The sequence below is a fragment of the Vipera berus genome, assembly GCF_964194415.1.
Source record: "Vipera berus genome assembly, chromosome: 3".
Lineage (NCBI taxonomy): Eukaryota > Metazoa > Chordata > Lepidosauria > Squamata > Viperidae > Vipera > Vipera berus.
This window is the reverse complement of record NC_138204.1, coordinates 84,681,346-84,705,600: the sequence shown is the minus strand read 5'-3', so window position 1 is coordinate 84,705,600 and position 24,255 is coordinate 84,681,346. Positions and strand designations below refer to the sequence as shown.

General features: G+C 38.4%; 1 protein-coding gene across 3 annotated transcripts in view; it reads left to right on the top strand.

The window, feature by feature from the left end:
* Window positions 1-24,255, top strand: part of EVI5 (ecotropic viral integration site 5) — a 93,957-nt gene that overhangs the window by 8,019 nt on the left and 61,683 nt on the right. For all 3 annotated transcript variants that reach the window (XM_081324340.1, XM_081324339.1, XM_081324338.1), the window contains exons 2-5: window positions 2,687-2,904; window positions 16,605-16,794; window positions 19,820-20,044; window positions 22,871-22,945. In XM_081324340.1, the coding sequence (XP_081180466.1) occupies window positions 2,756-2,904; window positions 16,605-16,794; window positions 19,820-20,044; window positions 22,871-22,945 (639 nt within the window). In that variant the 5' untranslated portion in view covers window positions 2,687-2,755. The remainder of the gene's footprint in view (window positions 1-2,686; window positions 2,905-16,604; window positions 16,795-19,819; window positions 20,045-22,870; window positions 22,946-24,255) is intronic.

The following is a 24,255-nucleotide window of genomic DNA, read 5'->3' as shown; positions in this document are numbered from 1 at the left end:
ATTACCATAAATAATCCACTGTGGTTGCTCCTAAATCTGTCTAGTCCTTAAATTAAGTTTACATAGGTAACAAAATAAATTGCTATAATGTTATGGCTTGAAATTTTGATATATTGGTGCTCAGCAGTTGAGGCAGGCTAGAAAGGCCAGATTTTCCTTGACAGTGCAGTTTCTTAACTCTGACTAAATTGTAGGGGTGTAATACACAAGAAAGAGAATTGCTGACCATTGCTGATCTTTCCAAGTGCCTACTATTCTACAAACATTCAAATGTATTTTAAGTTTTTCAAGTTCTCTGGAAACTTGCTAAGAAGATAGGATGCCAACTTCCCTATTTCTGTAAAAGGCGTCAGCTCTGTCACACTAAAATTATAAATATTTACTTTTTTCAGATTAGGGTAATGGCTGTGAAATTTAGGGTAGTGTTAAATTTCTCTTTCATAAAAGCAAAGAATCTCACTAAGTATTTATTTGGACTTAGTCACAACCAAGCATGATACTCTGGGGTTGATACTGTTCTCTTTCTGAATGTGAGAAATGGGTCACAAGTGTCTGTGGGCTCTCTTTCGCTTTTCATTTAATTGCTTGCTTGCATATTTCTTGGTTTTATTACAGAGCTTAAAGATAGAGGTGCTATAGGATAAGAGAATTGGGGGTGGGGCTTTCTGTTTTTATTTCTGCTTTTTAATTTGCCTTTATCCTGTCTGTACTATGAATTACTTTGGTTAAGGTCACTAATGAGACTGAAAGGATTACAGTCCATGCAGATAGTCCTCAGGCAATTGGGACTGGGAATTCCAGCACTAAGCAACACAGTCATAAAGCATGATGTCATGTGATCACATGACTGCAGTGATTTATGACAGCAGTTTCAGCAATTCCAGTTGTTAAACTTACCCCACAAAGTTAGTTTGTTTATTAAAATTTTTTTGCTGCGTATCTCCCCTCTAAGGTGATTGTGTTTTTAAGTGTGACATCATGTGATTGTCATTTATGATCTCTTGCCAGCTTCCCCATTGACACTGCTTGTCAGAAGTCAGCAGGGAAGGCAACACATTCATTCATTCATTCACTCACCAAATTTATATAGTTGTCCATCTCACAAGAAGTGACTAGGCAGGGTACAGCAAAAAATATAAAAACAATAAACATGTAAAGGGTGATCATCTGACTGTGGGATGCTGCAACCATTGTAATTGCAAGCTGGTTGCCAAGTCCCTGAATTGCGTTCCCATGATTACAGGGATGGTGTGAGGGTTGCAACTTTGAGGAACAGTTGTCAGTCCCCTTGCTCAGTGCTGTCATAACTTTGAACAGTCACTATACAAGTGGTCATTAATCAAGGACTGCTGTACTTTTTCTTGCCATCATAATCTCAAAAAAAAAAAATAACTTGTCTTTGGAAGTTGATTTTCATGTGGTATGATTTACTTCTACAGGCATTTTTATTATTTTTAGTCTTAAGTGAGAGACAAAAAGGTAAAATGTTCCTGTGAGTTGAGCTTGACCACTGATATAATATTAGAGATATCAATGTCAGTGTTTGGGCAGCAGTGTGAAAGTGGTGTTTTCTTCTGGGATATTTTCCTGATTTTCCAGTCTAACCTGCAGCCATGGAATTCCTTGCTGTTTCCTTTTCAAGTAGGAACCTCGCTTAGGGTTTTCAGATCTTATCAGGATCAGCTAGTTGCCGTGTTTAGGCTCAGAGAAGTCAACTCTTTAATAAATAAATTACGGCAATGTGGAATGCAAATGCTCAGTGTGCCAACACTTATCCTGGACTTCCATCATACTAATAGCCTGTTATATAGGTAATCCTCGACTTAGTGAGTGTTCAAAGTGACAGTGGCACTGAAAAAACTTGACTTAATGACTGTTTTTCACAATTACGATTGTTGGGGCATCCCCATGGTCATGTGATCAAAATTTGGATATTTGGCAATTGGTTCATATTTATGATGGTCCTGGGATCATGTGAAGCCAGATTCACTTAACAACCATGTAACTTAGCTTAACTGCAGTGATTCGCTTAACAGCTGTGGCAATAAAAATCGTGAAATGGGGTAAAATTCACTTAACAGTTGTCTCCCTTAGCAACAGAGGTTTTGGACCAGTTGTGGTCATAAGTTGAGGCTCACCTGTAGTATCTCCTATTCTTCACTTTGCTGTGCCTTAATAACTCTTCTTTGCTCAGCCCCACCAGGTGCAATAGAACCTGCTGGCTATTGTTGAATGTTTGTCAGGTTTCAGTTGTGAAAATAGATACAAGCTGGTTCTTTTCTAGTAACATACCTCCAGAAGAGTATGAGGAGAACTTACTCTGAATCTGAGGTAGGACTACTTCTCTGCAAAGGCACACGTGCCTTGGAGTACGTGGGCAGGTAATGGGGATAATTAGCCAACATAGATAGATTTTTTTTTCTCCGTGATGTATTGCCATACCTGCTGCTTTCCAGAACTTTCAAGCTTTTCTATAAAGCTTTTTGTGCTTTTACTTGTTTGACACATAGAATAGCATCATAAAAACTAAGGGAATAAATAATACTTTGATATTTGTGGGGATAATATGTACGTTATAGAGTTCTGTTCTTTTATAATTCGTTGGTTGCATAATCAAAACTTGCACTTACGTGACTTTTTGCAGGAGTATTAAGGACAATGTTTCCCCCCCGCCTTTTTTTTCCAGGTGGCGACAGACAAAGTTGCAGGGAGATTCAGTTCTACTCTCTCATGGGTGAAGAACACTGTCAGTCAAATGGCCAGCCAGGTGGCAAGTCCATCTGTTTCATTACACACTACATCCTCCTCTACCACACATTCCACTCCAGCCGTGTCTCCATTGTCGCCAGCAGAACTGAGTCCCGATGAGGTAGAGTTATTGGCTAAATTAGAAGAACAAAACAGGTAAGGGATCATCGCTTCGACATTTATACTGTAGTGAAAAGGCATCACATGTTAATCTGGTATTCTTTAAAATAAAGCTTCTTTTAGATATTTATAGAAAGTGCTTCAGCAGGCTCCAAAAGTATAAAATAAACTAACAATGTTCATCCTGTCAGAAGTTTCATTTGCTTTGTCCCACCATCACTGGTTCAGTTTCGAAACTTTTTATTTCTTTAATCAAACTGTGTAGTGGTCTTGCTCAACACGTGGCTCAGGGTGACCAGCAACAAGATACATGTGTAAATACAATGTAAATTATATATGACACGTATGTTTCTGTAAGTATATGATAGGTACGTTATTTTGGTTGCTTTTTTTTTAAAAAAAGCCTTTATGCTTTGTTGAAATCCGAGCTGTTGTATTGTGTCTGTATTCAAGATCATAAAATCTAACACTTTTTTCCTTTTAAATCGTTTTTACTTTTATTTTAAAATCTTCATAAGGCTTTTGGAATAGGATTGATTAACTTTAGTGATCACATAGAGAAATCTTCTACAGGAGATTTATTCCTAACTAGGTGCTTCAGTTCTTCCAGTGGTAGACCAACCACTACTATACAGGTGAAACTCGAAAAATTAGAATATCGTGCAAAAGTTTATTTATTTCAGTAATGCAACTTAAAAGGGGAAACTAATATATGAGATAGACTCATTACATGCAAAGCAAGATAGTTCAAGCCGTGATTTGTCATAATTGTGATGAATATGGCATACAGCTCATGAAAACCCCAAATCCACAATCTCAGAAAATTAGAATATTGTGAAAAGGTGCAATATTCTAGGCTCAAAGTGTCCCACTCTAATCAGCTAATTAAGCCATAACACCTGCAAAGGGTTCCTGAGCCTTTAAATGGTCTCTCAGTCTGGTTCAGTAGGAATCACAATCATGGGGAAGACTGCTGACCTGACAGTTGTGCAGAAAACCATCATTGACACCTTCCATAAGGAGGGAAAGCCTCAAAAGGTAATTGCAAAAGAAGTTGGATGTTCCCAAAGTGCTGTATCAAAGCACATTAATAGAAAGTTATGTGGAAGAGAAAAGTGTGGAAGAAAAAGGTGCACAAGCAGCAGGGATGACCGCAGCCTGGAGAGGATTGTCAGGAAAAGGCCATTCAAAAGTGTTGGGGACTTTCACAAGGAGTGGACTGAGGCTGGAGTCAGTGCATCAAGAGCCACCACACACAGACGGATCCTGGACATGGGCTTCAAATGTCGTATTCCTCTTGTCAAGCCGCTCCTGAACAACAAACAACGTCAGAAACGTCTTACCTGGGCTAAAGAAAAACAGACCTGGTCTGTTGCTCAGTGGTCCAAAGTCCTCTTTCCTGATGAGAGCAACCTTTGCATCTCATTTGGAAACCAAGGACCCAGAGTCTGGAGGAAGAATGGAGAGGCACACACTGCAAGATGCTTAAAGTCCAGTGTGAAGTTTCTACAGTCTGTGTTGATTTGGGGAGCCATGTCATCTGCTGGTGTTCGTCCACTGTGCTTCATTAAGTCCAGGGTCAACGCACCCGTCTACCAGGAGATTTTGGAGCACTTCATGCTTCCTTCCGCAGACAAGCTTTATGGGGATGCTGACTTCATTTTCCAGCAGGACCTGGCACCTGCCCACACTGCCAAAAGCACCAAAACCTGGTTCAATGACCATGGGATTACTGTGCTTGATTGGCCAGCAAACGCGCCTGACCTGAACCCCATAGAGAATCTATGGGGCATTGCCAAGAGAAAGATGAGAGGCATGAGACCGAACAATGCAGAAGAGCTGAAGGCCACTATTGAAGCATCCTGGTCTTCCATAACACCTCAGCAGTGCCACAGGCTGATAGCTTCCATGCCACGCCGCATTGAGGCAGTAATTGCTGCAAAAGGGGCCCAAACCAAGTACTGAGTACATATGCATGCTTATACTTTTCAGAGGTCCGATATTGTTCTATGTACACTCCTTGTTTTATTGATTGCATGTAATATTCTAATTTTCTGAGATTGTGGATTTTGGGTTTTCATGAGCTATACGCCATAATCATCACAATTATGACAAATCACGGCTTGAACTATCTTGCTTTGCATGTAATGAGTCTATGTCATATTCTAGTTTCTCCTTTTAAGTTGCATTACTGAAATAAATGCAATATTCTAATTTTTCAAGTTTCACCTGTAATTGAGCCCATCCACTTTGCTGCTGGCAGTCTTTTTTTGTTTTTGCTTCTCTTTCTCAAAATTATAGATTTCTTAAGAAATCTGGGTCTTTGCATAATGTATCCAAAATATGATAATTGAATTTGGTCTTTTGTCTCTCAAGTCAGAAATCTGGATTGGTAAATTGTATGATCCATTCGTTTATTTTCTTGGTCATCCATGGATTTCTCAATAATCTTTAAAATCAAATTTCAAAAGCATTATTTCTATCCTGCTTCTTCAATAGGAAATTATGTTAGTATCAAAGAGAAAACTATTGGTTACCTGATTCACATCTTTGTCGGTATAGACATACCAGGGAATTTGAATATTTTTTTCCAAAGCCGTCATTATTTCTCTAGTAAGTCGCTACCCAGAGTTGTTGAAAGCAGTATACAAGTTTAAATTGTTATGATTGGGTGCATAGTCACCCAGATGTTTAGACTGGATTTGGCATTTTTATTCACCTATTGAGTCCTTCCCAAGGTTCTGGGATAGACAGATGTTGTTTTAAGGCAGGGGTGTCAAACTGCCGTCCCATGGGCCAGATGCGTCATGCCAGAACTGCCCCCACCCCATTGCTGGCAATGGAAAAAAAGTTGTGACACATCACGTGACGTTGCAAGTTTGACTCCCCTGTTTTAAGGTGTTAAATTATTATTGTTACTATATACACAACAATGTGAAGTCACAGGTTCCAGTTCTTTAACTGGTGTTGGCCTTCATATGCATCAGGTTTTTCCCAAGAACCTAGGATGTTGAAATATGTTGACATAGTATATGTGCGTATCTAAGCAGTGTGGCCTTTTGTAACTGACAGATGGAAATATTCTTAACACAGAGATTTTCTAAATGCTATCCAAGATTGTATGGTGTGACCTTCAAGTGTGTAGATAACCACTGGGACCACCATGGGCTGGTTTATGCCATAATCTTTCAACTTTGAATTTCAGATCTTGATACTTTGTGATCTTCTCCAGTTCTTTGACTTCTGTTTTACTACTCCCTGCTACTGCCACATCAGTTATGCATACTTTATGCACAGACATTAACAACATGTATAGACCGTGCAAAACGGACAATCAGCTACTGGCCCAAAAGGGGAGAAGACTCCAGCATCTCTCCACCAGTAATCAGCACTCGGATCAGCACAGTTTAGCTCTTAAGGTCAACTTCAGACCAACAATCAAGTAAGCAATACCTCAGTCATGAAACTGCCACAGAGCCATTAGTAAACAGCCCAACCAAAGAATCCCTAAGACTGCCCCCCCCACACACACACAGACAGGCAAGACACCAGAATATAAACTGACAGCAAACAGCACTCCTTACTAGCACTGACCATGTTACCTGGTTAGGTTAAGAAAACAAGCAAGCTCAGAGAGCACCAAGGACGCCTCACACTTTTTCACCACAGTTATATCTGGTGTTACGAGCCAAGAGTTATCAGTCAATATTCTGAAATACCAGAATATTTTAACCTGCTCATTTGGTGGAGCAGTGGGCTAATGCCTCCTTAAGTAACACCAGCTGCCTGCAATTAGTGCAGGTTCGAGTCCCACCAGGCTAGAGGTTGACTCAGTCTTCCATCCTTCCGAGGTAGGTAAAATGAGGACCCAGATTTTTGGGGGCAATAAGCTGACTTTGTAATAATGCCACTTGTGGTGGGTGCGAAAGCCCTAATAAGCAGGCATATACATAGAATGAAGGCTATTGCTAAGCACATTGATTTGTGCTTTAGATTGTAAGCCGCCCTGAGTCTTCGGAGAAGGGCGGGATATAAATGGGATTAAAAAAAACAACTTTTTCAACTATATGTTCCTACCATTTTTTCATTACTGGCACATGATAATTCTTCCCAGTGAATTATTTCAGTGACTATGCTACATTGTTGTTTATAATCAGTTTTTGCAGTCCTCTTGAACAATTCCGGAAGTTGAAGTCCATACATCTTAAAGTTGCGAGGTTTGATAAAGATTGATTTAAATAATCTCTTAAATGCATGTTCCTTTAATGAATGGAGAAGATCACCTTATATCTTAGAGGTAAAGTAGATAAACTCCCTCTCCTAGTGGCTTCAGGAACACTTTGTGGAATTTTCTTGGCATCAGCATAGAAATGGTTTTACATTGCCTTATATTGGCATGTTTGTCTTTTCAGTGTAGACTAAGCCTTGGAAGTTTCCTTGAAATCTCCCATCTTACTTTCCAACTGTCCTTCCCTGCTTAGCTTTTTAGCCCAGATAAGCTTTACTAGATGGTGCCACCTAGTGGTGCTTCTAACCGGTACAATAATGCATTGGGTTATTATAATTATTACAAAAGGGTAGTTTCTTTTAATCTTGAATTAAGTATTCTGTGTCGTGAAGTAATTAGAGAAGAAGCTGTTTTAAGTACTACTTACGGGTCAGTGAAATTCTTCACAGTATGATTACAGTGAACCAAAATATCTTTTCAGCTAATCAGTTATTTTTCAAAGGATCTGTTCCTACATTGGAGGGAACCTTTTGTTGACTTTGATTATCTCATATAAAGTATCATTTATTGTTTGCCTGTCTGTAGAGGGCCAGTTTTTGGATATTTTGTTGCTGGAAGAATAATCTCCTCGATATCCTTTGAAAAACATTGTCTATATAAAATAGTTTGATCATTAAATGTTTTCATTATTTTTTTTTTGAAGGGCTCTAATAATTCAAATATCAGAAGCATAATTTATATTATTTATTTATTAGATTTAGATCACATTTTTTTTCTACAGGAGCTCAAGGTATCATACACAGTGCTTTGCCATTCCATTTTCTCCACAAGAACTCCTTCTGAGATGGGCTGGTCTGAGAGAATGACTGGTCCAAAGTCATGCAAAAATGCAGTGGACAGGGGAAGTAAAAAAGAGGTAAAGGAAAAGGAGGCAGTTTATGTGAGAGGAAAACTTAACATTGGTAGGTCTTGTGAAAAATGTGAACCCTCATTCTGTTTGTAAGTATGGAGTTCTGTACCTCTAAACCAGACATGTCAAACACAAGGCCCCGGGGCCGGATGCGGCCCACGAAGTGGTTCCATGTGGCCCGCAAAGCCATCCTGGAAACAGTGAGGGAACGGCCCCCACTGCCTTGGCCCTGGCCCAGAGACCCTTCTCCTGCCAGAGACCCTCAGATCTGTCCCACTCCTGCCCAGGCTCCCATAGGCACCCTTGATGCGAATGATGTAGAGTTGGCCATGCCCACCCAGTAGGCTATACACACACTAGCCACGCCCACCCAGTAAGCCACGCCCACTCAGGCCATACCCACCCGGCCCCTTGAGGGCAACCGCAATGCTGATGCGGCCCTCAATGAAATTGAGTTTGACACCCCTGCTCTAAACAAAAACAATGCATATCTATATTAGCCATTCCTACAATGTTATAATTCAATAAAGTTTTAATTCTTTATGCACTCTAGATCACAGGTGTCAAACTCGATTGCGTCACGTGCCGTATCGCGGCGTTTTTTGCCTTTGCAGAATTGGGGTGGGTGTGGCCTGCATGTGACGCATCCGGCCCATGGCCCGTCAGTTTGACACCCCTGCTCTAGATCTTCTGAATCATGAGGAATATAACAACACTCTGCTGCCCCTGGCTAAGCTCTTAGGGAAACAATTGTTAAACCAGCAAATCAGCTCAGTATAATAACTCTTCAATATCTTAATAGGGTGTTGGCAACATGCTTTTAAGGTGCATGTATTTTTATTTCCAAAATAATTTTAGAAGAAATGATGCTGTTTTGACCATTAACCCGGTTTCATATACAAATCTCTATGTGATGATCCGAACTTCCTTTCATCCAGCATATAATTAAGAATTGCTACTGTGGTTAAATAACCAAGAAGGGACTTGTTTCTTGTCTGTCTATATATCCAGATCTGATCTAGCCCATAAATTAATGATAAGTGACAGCAAAGGCAATGTAGGCGGTCTCCTATCCTGTAAACTGACTTGTTATGCTTGAATTAGTTCTTTATAGGTTGTCCTCAATTCCTGCGTTAAAATACTTTTCTTGTTGTTCTTGTTTAGACCATTGTCAGCTGGTTGGTTTCACTGTCTCTTTTTCAGAAATGAGCGTGTATCACACCTTCAGCCTACTTTTTCCCCATCCCAGCAAGTTTTGAGTTTTACCCACTTTCACACTTGGATAATAAAGTTGTTTTTTTGGAAAATTTCTGAGATTGTGGCACACACTTTATAAATTGATTTAAGATTATTTTTAAAAAACAACCATCTCTTGTTTAGCGCAGGGACAAAAAGAATATTCTAACAAGTTGGATGAATTGGCTGCTGTAGTCACTTATAAATGTAAAAACACCTTTCCTTGCAAACTTGAGGAACTGCCAGCCTAGATTTGATAAATGTCTGAGTGGAGTTCTAAAAATATTACTTTATGTGTTGGAAGGGGGAATCTTTTGATCTGAGCAGATGTAGAAGAGTTTACAGAAATATGTCTAATGAAAAAGAAGAAATACTGATGTTTTCTCTGGACACGTAATATAAAATACTTTTTATACAAATATCAAGTTAAAGAATGGGTTAAGCTTTCCCCCCCCCAACCAAAGTTAGTTTGGTTCAGTCCCAGTGAACAACTAATCTTATTTGTAAAAGGTAAATCATTAATGGAAATGAAATGACTTACAGTACTTTGTGCTTATGGCATTAAGCACAATCAGTCTTGTTAATTAAAAAGCTATGAACATATTCAGGTAAGATTTTCATGATAGAATAATGATTTTGCAGTATAGGTGTTTTCTACATTGCAGTTTTATAGCATTACAGCTAAAAAGTATTGTTTGCTTTTAGAATATATCCTGCATTTTCTAAGCTTGTCTGGAATTTGGACTTGTTTGTTGTGAAGCTTGTAAAGTACAGAGCTTCTTGGAATAGAGCCTTGCAATTCTGCTCTGTTAAGTAGGTGAATTCATCGCAATTTCACGCCTGTATTATTAGAATCAAAGGCAGCATAGTATCTTATTAAATTTGAGAGGAGGAATACGCAAGAAGCTCTTTCATGAATCCTGTAAAAGTGCGCATACTTTTACAGATTGTTGGGGGCAATAAGCTGACTTTGTAATAATGCCGCTTGGGGTGTGTGTGAAAGCCCTAACAAGCAGGCATATACATAGAATGAAGGCTACTGCTAAGCTTGTAAGCCGCCCTGAGTCTTCGGAGAAGGGCGGGATATAAATGGAATAAAAATAAATAAATAAATACGATTATTTATTTATTCAGTTTCTGTAGCCGCTCATCTCAGTCAGTGAGCCTTCATTTCATGAACTTATTTTCTTAAAATGGGCACGGGAGTCAAATTCGGCGGTGAAGACACAATAACATGATGGGATAAATGGCAGGGGAGATGTTTAATTCTTTGTGTTCCTGATCAACTTTCCTGACAGATGCCTGGGGAGAGAGGCTGAAATTTTCAAGCCATAGTCCATGTAATCTCTTGAGAAAGGTATTGAAATGTATGATGTGCCCGTGCTCCTTTTGTACTCTTCCCGGGCTCTCAAAAGTAAAATTTCTGACTGGGAATTACAGTTCTCCTGAAGAGAGGGTCTTTTTAAAACAAACTCTAATATTATGTCATTGCTAGGGTACTATATAGTTTTTTGTAGAATATACAAATACGTATCTGGAAAACATTTTTTTTTTTAAAAATAGTATTTGTTCCCTTACATTTTTATCGGGTTCTTCAATCCCAAAATATTTTCAAAAGGATCTTCTCTGAGGAATGAAAAGGCAGCTAAATGGCCTTGGAGTTCTTACTCTTTCTCCTTTCAAAAACAGCCTTAGGCACTATGAGAAGCTGTCTGAAAAAAAAACCTTTTTGTCACATCCTGCACCGATAGCTTCATCAAATGAACTTGGTGCAGGCCAGAAGATCCTTCAACTAAACAGAACAAATGGTAAAAAAGTATACAGGTGGTCCTCGGCTCATGACCACAGCTGAGGCCAAAATTTCCATTGCTACGTCAGACAGAAGTTAAGTGACTTTTGCCCCATTTTACGACCTTTCTGTTGTGATTCAGGGTCAGCCTGTGGGTGCGGCATTTGGGTCGGACGATTCAGAGGAGGAGGAGGGGGGTGTTGGAGAGGTTGCTGAGGGGGTTGGAGAGCTTGCTGATGAGAGCCCTCAGCCAGGCCCCTCCCATCTGGTTACGACGCAGACCCAGCTGTGTGAGCCTGACAGCGTGGATGAAGATGACCCACAGCTGGCCCTGTTCAAGGACGCCCGACGCAGGAGGCAGTCAATCAGGAGTAAACAGAGGAAGGCAATGGGGCACCTCGGAAGGAGGCAGAGAGAAGCCACGCCCTGAACTGTTTAAAAGGGGAATGCGTGGGACGGCTGGTTTGCTGAAGGCAACCGTTTGAATAGTTCCTGTTTCATGGTTCGTGTCTTGTTTTGCTCTATTTGCTTTTGTGTTCATAAATTTGGCAGGCTTAGTTCCAGCCTCTTGCCTTCTTGTAAAAGGGGTTGTCCCTGCCTTATCTGCAGGGCCGGTAGTAGGCTGGTACAGAACACTTTCTTGCCACAGTTGTTGAGTGAATCACTGTAGTTGTTAAGTTAGTAATATGGTTCTTAAGTGAATTTGGCTTCCCCATTGACTTTGCTCGTCAGAAGATCGCAAAAGGTGATCACATGACCTCGGGGCACTGCAACTGTCATAAATACATGCCAGTTGCCAACTGTCCAAATTTTGATTGCATGACCATGGGGATTCTGCAATGGTCATAAGGGTGACCATTACAATATTCAGTGATGCTGTAACTTCAAATGATCACTAAAAAATGGTTGTAAGTCAAGAACTACCTGAATTGTAATAAAGTACACAAGGATCAAACCAACCCATCTCTGCACAATGAAGCATGTAGAGATAATCTATATGTGGGGATAAACATACTAAAAAAGTAGGTTTCCTTCCCTGCCACCACCCCTTAGTCACAATCCAGTTTCTCAGTTCCACATCAGCGCTATGGAAAAACCAGTTGACGATTGAAGAGGAACTAATCGCCCACATTAGTTCTGGCTCAGCTACAAAAAGGGAAACCAAACACAACTTTTGGGAGTCTTTAGTTTAGCCAAGCTGAGGTCGGTCTAGAAAGCAATCAGGCAATTCTAGGATTTTTTCCCCCAAAAATAAACTTTATTAATAAATTGACAAAAGAGGATACATACTCAGCATGTAATGTAAAAAGATAAAATATCACTGTTCCCAACACAATTCTGCTTTCAGCCTTTCCTGAAGCAACCCCTCTCATCTGGGACTCTAGCCCCCTGAAAAACCCCAAAGCCACTTCCTGCTCAAAATAAGAAACAATCTTGTCTTTTCCTATCTTAGCTTTCAAGGGTGAGGTGGACGAATTGAATAGAAGCTGTGATTTTTACATTAGACCAATTGTTGGGTGATGAGTTTTTTAACCATTTTCTACGCTAATGCAATTTTTCAAATGATGGTTAGTTTAGACCAGCAGTACTGTCAGTTCTAGATACAGCTGAATTATTGGAAGTGCTCATCAAATCCTTTCTGATAAAAAGAGCCCACAATTATTCTTTAGAAATATTTGTTATGAATAAATTTGATGCAGTGATTTTAAAAAGTGAATTTTCCTAAAGGTATGGAAAGCACTTTTAACATCAGTATCAAAAATGTCAGTAGTTCTGGGCTTCCGGGTGGCAAGGCTCCGTCGATGGTGGCCGTTTCAGCCGTCAGCCCCGTTGTTTCCGTTTGAACCGCTAAAACAGCGACAATCAGCTGTTTTGCGATTCGGAAACCCTCTCCTCGGGAGAAGAGGGGAGGGTGAGCGTTCAGGTAGGGGTAGAGTTCCCCTAAACCCCCAGAGTTTAAATTCTGGGGGTTGAAGGGTGAGAGCCCCCCCCCATAGCCTGAATTTGCTCCGGACTCGGGGACTCCTCTGCTTCAAGGCTTTGGAGTGGAGCAGGACGCTGCAACCATCCCTGCAATCAACAATTAACTTTGGATTACTTGGATGCAGTCAGAGCTGTGCAGGAGAATATTGAAACAGCAAGTATTTGAACTTTAACTCTGGTTTACTTTGAAAGAAAAAGTTAAGATATCGTCTTAATACAGTTTTGAAGGCACGAGATTTTTATTCTAACATATTGAAGGCAGGTCCTCCGCCATCTCCAGAATTCAAAGGAAGGAAGAAGGAGAGCGTCAGACTCAAGTGGAGACTGATGAAGCAGTTACTTCGCAGATGGTTAAAGAATCTCAGCTAATTGTAGAAGTTGAGCAGCCCCAGACGTCGACAGAAGAGGTTAAAGAACAAAGAATGACAAGGGCTGCAATTAGACGAATGAGACAAGAACAAGAACAACAAAAAGCTGCAATCATATCTCAAGAATTTACTTATAGTGAAGCTGTGGGAGGAGCGAGACCGAAGAGGCAGGTCCAGGTGGTTCTGCAAGAGGCGCTCCGAAAGCTTCAGGTCGCAAAAGATGGCGACAAAGTTTCCAACCTGGAATGTTAATGGATTAAATTCCCCGCACAAGAGAAAGAAAGTTTTTCAGTATTTGAAACAATTTAAAAATGATGTTATTTGTTTACAAGAAACGCATATTCGTGCAGTTGATCAAAAATATCTGATAAACTCTAGATTGGGTATACAGTTTAGTGCGTCTGCTCCAGATAAGAAAAATGGAGTAGTCATTTATGTGAAGAATAATTTAACAGCTAATTTAATTGAAACAGATAAACAAGGAAGATATATTATAATTGAACTTTTAATAGAAGGCAAGAAAATACTTTTGGTTGGATTATATGCTCCTAATCAACAGCAAGGAGAATTTTATAAACTTTTACATAGTAAAATAATTCAATGGGATTATAAATCGTGTATTTTGATGGGAGATTGGAATGGTGTCCTGGATACACAGAAAGACAAAAAAGGTCTTTTCAAAAGCATACCAAATCATGCTAGATTGCCTAAATCTTTTTTTGAGATGAAAGATGACTTGGAATTGAGAGATGTTTGGAGAGAAAGAAATTTGGATGAAAAAGATTTTACCTTTTTTTCTGATAGACATCAATCCTTTTCCAGGATTGACTTTGTATTAACTACCAATGATTTTTTTCTAGGATCAAGAAGATTAAGATATGTCCAAGAACTTTATCAGATCATAGTCCAGTATGGTTGGAATTGGAAAAAGAGAGTGGAGAGAGGAGGTCTTGGAGATTGAATGAAAATCTGTTTAGATATCAAGAAAATGTGGATGAATGTAAAAAACAGATGAAAGAATTTTTTAATACAAATATGTATAAGGGTACTTCTATTGAAATGGTTTGGGATGCAAGTAAGAGGAGTGTTAATATATTTGAATAATAAATATAGGCGTAAATTGGAATATAAGCGAAAAGAGTTAGAGGAGGAAATTAAGAGGAAAGAGAAGGCTCTAATTTTGAATCCATCTGATAAGAGGATCAAAGAAGCAATTACTTTGTTAAGAGGTCAGTTTAATATGTTGATGGCAGATCAAGTGGCAACCAACCTACGGTATGTTAAACATAATACTTTTTGTAATGCATATAAGCCGGGTGGGTGGTTAGCTTATTTGTTAAGGAAGAAACAAAGGTCACGTAACATAGATAGAATAGTATATAAGGGAAAAGAGGTGTTTCAGCAAAATCTTATTAAAAAGGCTTTTGTTGAATTCTATTCTAAGTTATATGTTAGGGATAAGATTCAAGGTACAGATATAGATAGATATTTACAAGAAGTGAATATCCCTGTTCTTACACAAGAGCAAAGGGAAGGGATGAATCAAGTGATAAATGCTGAAGAAATTATTTTAGCAATTAAAGGTGGGGAAAGCACCAGGAACAGATGGAATGTGGAATGGAGAAGATGGATCGAGTATATTCAGAATAAATATGGGACTAAAAAGTTTCATTTAGCATATGAATAAGTATTAGTTTTATATGATGTATTATTAGGTATTCATTATTAGTCAGTTATTTAGTTATGTTTAAGGGGAGTTAAAGTGTGATAGAATTTAATGTGTTTTTTTTAGTTAGTATATTTTAGCTTAAGTTTGTAAAAGTTAATAACCTGTATTCAGCTCTGGGAAGTCGGGGGGGGGAGGGCGAGGGAGGGTAAGTGGGAGGGAGGGGGAGGGAGGGAGTTTATGTTTTTAAAATGTATTCTAAAACTTCAATAAAAAAATGTCAGTAGTTCTTAGACTATAGCTTTTTTGACATAAATGATATTTTGGATTTATTGAATTATTATGTATGCTTGTTTGAAAAGATAAATCACTATATTGTTGGAAATGCAGTGAGGATTCTGGGCAGCTCATTAAAACATATTTTTGCAATGCACTTAAAAAATTATTAAGTGCTATGAATATGTTAATATATTTCTGGGAAGAAATAATATGTTAACTCGACTTGTATGATCATATGCTTTTGAACTATTTACCTATTATATGGAAATTGATAATTGGACAATGGAAATTGATTCTCCATGTCATTCTTATTGCTAGAGAATTTATCATATGCTTGTTCATAAATTGCAAACAACTTCAGCTCTTCAATCTGAATAATCAGTATCGTTCCGATACAGATTACTCAGATTGAAGAGCTGAAATTGCTTGCAATTTATGAACAAGGGTTTTTTTGTTTTACTTATTTATTAAATCTATATGCCACCTATCTTGCTTTTCAAAGTGATTCTTGTTTACCTAAATTACATCTAGATGTTGATTACAATTAAATGTAATCATATTTCATTGAAATTTCTGTGTAGAATTTATAATACATATTATAATATGTACGTGCTTCTCATGCATGTATATATATAATAAGACAAGCCATGACCTGTTCAGAGATATTTCCTTACCTACGCCGAGAAACAGAATGACCACAGGCAGGCAAAAAAACAATGGGTGCAGGAGCAACTTCCCCATTGACTTTGGTTGTGAGAAGCTGGCAGCGGGCACTGGAAATCATGATCATGTGACTGCAGCTAACTGCAGCTAACTGCAGCTGTCACAACTTTGTGAATACAACTGGTGTGAAGAGCCATGAAATTTCCATTACTCAGGAGTAACATGAATGTTTTGCATGCATTTTTTTAACTTAGCAGATTTGCACTACTTTGATTCAGAAATGTTTGCCCTATGATGCACCGTTTTAACTAATTGAAGGTTACAAACAGGAGAGTTTTAGTAGTATATAAATACACGCCTGAGAAGTCCGTATGTATTTTTATTTTTCTGTTTTTTTGTTGTCCAAAAAAACCTCATTTAAAAAAAAACTTTATAGTTGAGATTTAAGAAACACAGTTTCTTAATCAGTTTCTTTAACATAGTTAAATTCTGCAAAATATAAGATCTCTGCAAGAAAATAGAATTTGACTTATAGTAATATTTTGTATGAATGAAAAGAGGAGCCTGTTGAATATTTTGACAGTCGAGAAACCCATTTTATGTTTTTTCTCCAGATTGCTGGAGACTGACAGCAAATCACTGAAATCGGTAAATGGGTCAAGAAGAAACAGTGGATCCTCACTTGTGTCTAGCTCATCGGCTTCTAGCAATCTTAGCCATCTTGAAGAAGATTCCTGGATCCTCTGGGGAAGAATAGTAAATGAATGGGAAGATGTACGCAAAAAGAAAGAGAAACAGATTAAGGTTTGTTGAGTGTTGTTATTCAGTATTAATCTTAGAAATATGCCTCTCCAACTGGCAATTCAGGAAAACTCTTGATGTAGTCTGCGCTGAACTCAATGAAAACAGACGTTATGAAACATGACTGGACATGAAGGGATATAGTTTAGCCTTCTCCAACTGGCTTCTTTGGATATATTGGACTTCACTTTTCTCTATGGAGATTCTCAGTCATCCAGGTCATAGTTGTCCCAAAGATGCTTTTACACGAGGCAACAAGAAAGTCCAGTTGCCTTGTGAAAAAGCATCTTTGGGACTTCACCTTTGGTAATCCATCAGCCAGGATGGCCCTTAGTCATGGAGAGTGGGAATTATGGGAGATGTATTCCAACATATCTGGGAGCTATCCAGCTGGAGAAGACCAATATCAATCACTTTTTAAAAATATTTTATCATAAAATATAAGACAATGTGCTGCAGTTAAATAGTTGTATAGGTACAAATTACTTAAGGTTTCAGAAGTAATATATGTAACCAATGTGATGCCTTGTATTAAAATGTTTACTTTTTAATTATTTGTCTGTGGAACTCACAAAAGATTTCCTTAGTTACTAGGTTTGATATAAAATAAAATTCTCAGATCGGTCCATATAGGTGTGAGTAGGAGAGAGAAATCCATAGTTGAGTTATAATTTCACTGGCATCAACCAAATTTATAACCATCCAAAAGAACGTGCAAGCTTTCAATTTCTCCACAACTTTTTTCATCAGTCAAGTTGATATAAAAGCAGAAGGTGACTAATTACTAGACAATAATCCATATTGTATGAATGAGATTTATAGCACAACTGTAAGGACAACACAATGCTACTGCAGGGCTTCAAATGTAGTTGTAACAGAACAGAAATGTTGACAAAAAGTAAAATTTATATAGTTTATAAAAAATAAAATTTATAGAGTTTGTTAAAAATTATATAGTTATTAGTTTACTTGTTTACTTTAAAATATCTTATGTTACTTGGTTTGCCTATGAAAGTATGTCAGAAAGTCATAATAAATTTATTGTTTAGAAGATGAGTGCAAGCAAAAGTTAATGTCTTAAGTGGAAAAACCATCGAGATAAAGCTACAAATTATGTATGGTGTACTTTATCCTTCACCGTGTCAAATAGACATAGCAAACAATAGTTTCAGGAGTGGGATGAGTAAAAACAACCCCCCTATAAAACTTCAAATTAGTTTTATTTTCTAAATGTGCAGTAGAATCATTAATAGCAGTTTCTACTCCTGATCCTTCCATTTCTATTATTTTCATGGAATTCTGAAAAACGAAGGTTTGCCTATATAGAGACCACCCTTTATATCTTTATTTTTTTGACTTCGGCATGCATTTCTATATATGAACTACGGTACTTTGTTTCGTATCATCACTATTTTAAGTATAGTTTAAAACAAAAAGTACTAGAATTTATGAAACACCATTTAATAGCTGCAAATTAGCAGGAAAAAAATATATTGAAACAGAATAGAAATGTGTCTGAAATTGAATTATTAAAAGCTGGAAAAATGAACTAGGCTTTGCCCTGTTCTTTAAGAAAATACATGCTTTAAATCAGTGTCTTCCATATTTGGCAATTTTAAGATACATGGATTGATGCTGTCTGGGTAATTCTGGGAGCCGTATTCCACACAAGTTGCCAGGATTGAAAATCACTGGTTTAAATGCACTATTAAACTTGCCTTCAAGATTAGGCCATTTCAAGTAAGGGAGCATTTAAGAGTACATGTACATGTAAATGGCAACTTTTGGAAGAGAATTAGGGACTGTATCTAGCCCTGAACTTTCAGGTTGTTTCCTATTTCATAAAATTCTCCTTGTTCTTCAGTATACAGTTGATAAGGCACCAGGCTTAAACAAGTCCCACTTCAATCATGAAAGCTAGCTAAGTGACCTTGGGCCAGTCATTCTCTCTTAGTCCAACTTATGTCACATGGATGTTGTTATGGGAAAAATAGGAGGAGGAAGGTATGTTGAATATGGTCACTGCTTTGAGTTATTTGTAAGAATAATAAAGGCAGGGTGCAAATAAAATCAAAATAAAGAAAACAATGATAATGTGATAATTTTAACTACAGTAAATCATCTGGTTTTCCTTTGTTGTTGTTTTTTTCATTCTAGGAGAATAGAATAGAATAGAATAGAATAGAATAGAATAGAATAGAATAGAATAGAATAGAATAGAATAGAATAGAATATGGAATGGAATGGAATGGAATGGAATGGAATAGAGATAGAATAGAAATAGAATAGAAATTAGAATAGAATAGAAATAGAAATAGAATAGGAATAGAGCTGGAAGGGACCTTGGAGGTCTTCTAGTCCAGCCCCCTGCTCAAGGAGGAGGACCTCCTATACCACAGGTCTGCAACCCATGGCTCTTTCAGCCATCTCCTGCAGCTCCCAGTCTTCTGCCATGTGCAGTCCAAAAAAAAAAAGTGGGACTAAAAAAGTTCAACCAATCAATTCAAATATCCAGGGTAGGTGCATATCTCGCCTTGGCTCCACTCTTCAGTCAAACCCTGTTCTGCACATGCGCGCATGTACATGCGCGCATGCACACACATTTTTTTGCAGCTCCCAGTTTTTCCTTTTGTGAGGGAACCGGTTCTGAGTGTCTCTTTCACTGTTTCAGGTTGCTGACCCCTGTCCTATACCATTTCAGACAAGTGACTGTCTAGTCTCTTCTTAAAAACCTCCAGTGATGGAGCACTCACAATTTCTGAAGGCAAGCTGTTTCGCTGGTTAATTGTCCTCACTCTTAGGAAGTTTCTCCTTAATTCCAGGTTGCTTCTCTCTTTGGTCAGTTTCCAACCATTGTTTCTTGTCCAACCCTCTGGTGCTTTGGAGAATATTGGGTAACTTTCACTTTTCACAACCTTATAGAAAGTTGAAAACTTTGTCCATTACTTTGAAGTCAGTTTGCTACATTGTCCACTTTAAAAATAAAACTCATCAGGATTTTAAATGCATATATATTTTGTTGCTTTAGGAACTTGTTCGAAAAGGGATACCACATCACTTCCGAGCAATAGTTTGGCAGCTTTTGTGCACAGCTCAGAATATGACAATTAAGGATCAATATTCAGAATTCTTGAAAATGACTTCGCCTTGTGAAAAGCTCATAAGAAGAGACATTGCTAGAACGTATCCTGAACATGACTTTTTTAAAGAAAAAGATAGCCTTGGGCAGGAGGTTTTATTTAATGTAATGAAGGTAAGTTAGCAACCTAATGTCTTAATGGACAATAAAAAGGTTTACTTCCTCCATATAAATCTTATTGTTATGCTCCTTTACTTCTGAATACTAGATGCTAGAGAGGAGGAAAAGGCTATGTCCATCTAATACCCAATCCTTGCTGATGCAGTATTCTTGAGTCTTTCAGTCTTCTTGAGCATTCTTGTTTTAGTGTGTATAATTAATAAAGCACAGTGATTTGTCTTGCTTTTCTGTACAATGTGGGTAATAGCCAACAAAAGTATTTATGGGATATTGTTTCAAGACTTCCTTAAACTTCACTAAAAATGAGCTAGTACATGTTTTGGATCAGGAGTGTAAAAAACGTGGCCCGGGGATAAGTGCTCATCCAAATAAAGTCAGGTGCAGGATGTACAAATCTCTTGGGCAGTGTTTCTCAACCTTGTCAGTTTTAAGAAATGGGAACTTCAACTCCCCAAATATCCCAGGGCTGAGTTTGAGAAACACTGCTCTAGGGAGATGTCATTCCAGAGGTTAGTCTCTGTGATAGAGTAGGCTCACTTTTTGGATCCTATCACATAGCCTAACTCAGAGGTTCCCAACCTTTTGGGCACCAGGGACCGATTCCGTGGAGAAAGGATTTTCCATGGACTGGAGACTATGTGGTTTTGTGTGCTGCCTGCATTTCACAGATGGGGCTTTGCTTGTTTGTGTCAACCGGTTGCTGGCATGCTGCAGCCTGGTACCGGTCCACAGACCGGGGGTTGGGGACCCCTGGCCTAACTGATGGAAGCTGGATACTGATGGGTCAGTATAGGACAGCAACAACTATAAAGACATCTTTCAAATAACTAGACTGTATGCCGTTAAAAGTTTTATACGTGATAATCAGCATGCTGATTTGCATCTAGACTAGTAGTAATCAGTGTGTGTCCTAGAAGAGAGGTGTTATATTAACATATTGAGGCACCCAATAACTGGATGTGCTACTGTATTCTGAACTAGTCACAGCTTCCAGCGATCTTTCAGAGCAGCCTTGTAAAAAGTATATTGCAGTTTTTGAAATGTGAGATCACCAAAGCATTGAGAGACTAAGGTTCTCTTGGTCCAAATGTGGGCTCAAATGGCAAACTAAAATGATTCTCTGCTGCTTGAGTAGGAACTTTGGTCCAAGAAGAACCCCAAATGTGATGACAGTCCCAACGGTGGCAGTGTAACGCCATCTAGGACTAAACATAGAAAATGTCCAGATCCAAATAGTGATAGCTATAATTTTAATACATTCATAATGTTACATAGTCTTAAGATTTAGATGCTTAATGCAATCTTTTCACCACTTAATGTCTCTGACTCCCTCTTAAAAATAGGTCCTTGCCTCATTTATGGATACAGTGCTCAGAGTTATGAAGGTTGGCATTCCCCTACTTTGCTAAAGTTTCTCCAGATAGCTTGTTGACTTGTTGGATTTCAGCCTTATTTGTCTTGTGATCTGAAAATGCTGCAGAATCCATGAACTTTTAACCTGCTTTGTATATAGCTATGTGAGAAAGACATTTTCATCTGTAAATGAAAAATTATGTAAGTGAAATGTTGTAATAAAAATGTGAAGTGACCTTTAGGAAGTACAAAAGGCTTCACAGTTTCAATTAAAACCTGTAATATTAGAGGAAGAATTAACTATTGTTGAAAGGTTGGCACATCTGGCGTAGATCCCCGAGACAACCAAGGCAATACATTTGTAAACTGTCCTTGACTTTATTCTATATAATTGCTTTGAAATATTCCTGACTACAGTTTCCTTTTGAATAGTGTATCAGGAGGATAGTAGCTAGTCTTACGTAGCAAATTGGAGGTTTTGGAAATACATGTCTAATTGAAAACACTTTCCTTTTTTTATATTACATTTGCTGGCTAATATAAAACTAACTAAAGGAGAAAGCCATTTATTTTAAAGAAAATAAATTGAATTATAACTCTCAAACATAATGACTAGAATGTAAGAAGATGTCATAAAATCAAACTGTTGATTGAACTAACTAACATTATTAAACAGGCATTGAATGATAGTGACATGGAGCAAGCCTTGTTCTGTATTCTTGTCTCTTTTCCGACATATTAGGAATAATAGTGCTTGGTATCCTAATTATTTATTGTTCTTGTCATGGAACATGGAAATTTTTCCTGCGTTTTATTGAATAAATTTTGAAAGTTATTAAAATGAATTTCATTAAAAAAATCCTTCTTCAAAATATAAGAGCCTTGGTGGAGCAGTGGGCTAATGCCTCCTTAAGTAACACCAGCTGCCTGCAATTAGTGCAGGTTCGCATCCCACCAGGCTCAAGGTTGACTCAGCCTTCCATCCTTCCGAGGTAGGTAAAATGAGGACCCAGATTGTTGGGGGCACTAAGCTGACTTTGTAATAATGCCGCTTGGGGTGTGTGTGAAAGCCCTAACAAGCAGGCATATACGTAGAATGAAGGCTACTGCTAAGCTTGTAAGCTGCCCTGAGTCTTCGGAGAAGGGCGGGATATAAATGGAATTAAAATAAATAAAAATAAATAAATATAAATAAATAAATAAATAAATATCTAATTTACTATTATTGTATCTGTATAAAACTATGATTTATTCGTATTAAGTTATACTATGGTTTGTTTCATTTTATCTTAATATCATGTGCCAAGTCAGTAATTATGATGTCTTATAAGCTACAGACATTTTCTGTATCTTAGTGGCATTTGCACCTTCACCTCTGGAAATAGAAAACATTAACGTTATTTGGGAAAGCCAATGTGGATATTCATTATTCTTTCTAAATGTTACCTTCTTATTAATGTTTTCTAGGCATATTCTTTAGTGGATCGTGAGGTTGGTTATTGCCAAGGAAGTGCTTTTATTGTTGGTCTGCTTCTTATGCAGGTAGGGGGGAAAAAGCCCTGCAAAAGTTATCTTGAAATTCTACTACTTCATTTAAAGCAGACATGTCAAACACGAGGCCTGGGGCCCAGATCCAGCCCACGAAGTGGTTTCATGTGGCCCACGAAGCCATCCTGGAAACAGTGAGGGAACGGCTCCCACTGCCTTGGCCCTGGCCCAGAGACCCTCCTTCTGCCAGAGACCCTCAGATCTGTCCCACTCCTGCCCAGGCCCCCATAGGCACCCTTGATGCGAACGATGTAGAGCTGGCCATGCCCACCCTGTAGGCCACATGCACTCTAGCCACGCCCACCCAGTAGGCCACGCCCACCCTGGCCATACCCACCCGGCCCCCTGAGGGCAACCGCAGTGCTGATGCGGCCCTCAATGAAATTGAGTTTGACACCCCTGATTTAAAGTAACAGAGTCATCATAAAAGGAGGAGCAATATTTACAAATTAGAACTCCCTCGTATTGGGAGTTGTCATATATATGTTTTTCAAAGCACAGTCTTTAAGTTGTTGGCATTGAGCCAAGGTCTGAAGATCTTAGAATAGAATAGAGCTGGAAGGGACCTTGGAGGTCTTCTAGTCCAGCCCCCTGCTCCAGCAGGAGAACCTATACCGACAGGTGACTATCTAGTCTCTTAATCTTGTTCATTTCTCTTCTGCAGGCAACTATATATTAGTCCCTTGGTTGCTAAAAGGGAGAAAATCCTGTTACATTGGCCTTTTTTTTGCTTGTGAAGACTTGTTCTAGAATATAGAAATAGCTCTTCTATGGGAGAAGAGGTCTAGAGAATTGTAACACCTTCCAGCAAGTCATATATAGTCTCATTCACAAAGATACTAAACCATAACTGTATGTGGTTTGATGCTTGAGCTTAGCAAGATACAATACGTGGAATAATCCTCTATGGTTTATAAATCAAGGGATTTTTTTTTCTCAACGTGAGGTCACAGATAACGCCATTTTCAAAGATGTTTTATGTGAGCACTGTATTGGATAATAGAAAAATTGGTTACAATGTTTTTTTTATTGCCAAGATATGTTAGAAGTCTGGTGTAGAAAGACCCAGGATCATAATGTGAATCGCAGAACATATTTATCAAATTGAGAGAACAAAGAGGAGACTTGTCAACATCTGCAGTGCCATTTGCTTACCATACATAGAGAGGCTGTAAGGACCTGAGAACACCAACAGTATTATTTCTTCGCTTCTTTAGATACTGCAATAAATATATAGTGCTGCAGTTTCAACACATCTTTTTAAAGGCTTGGCAGGTGTAATTTTTTCCAAATACGTCTCTTGA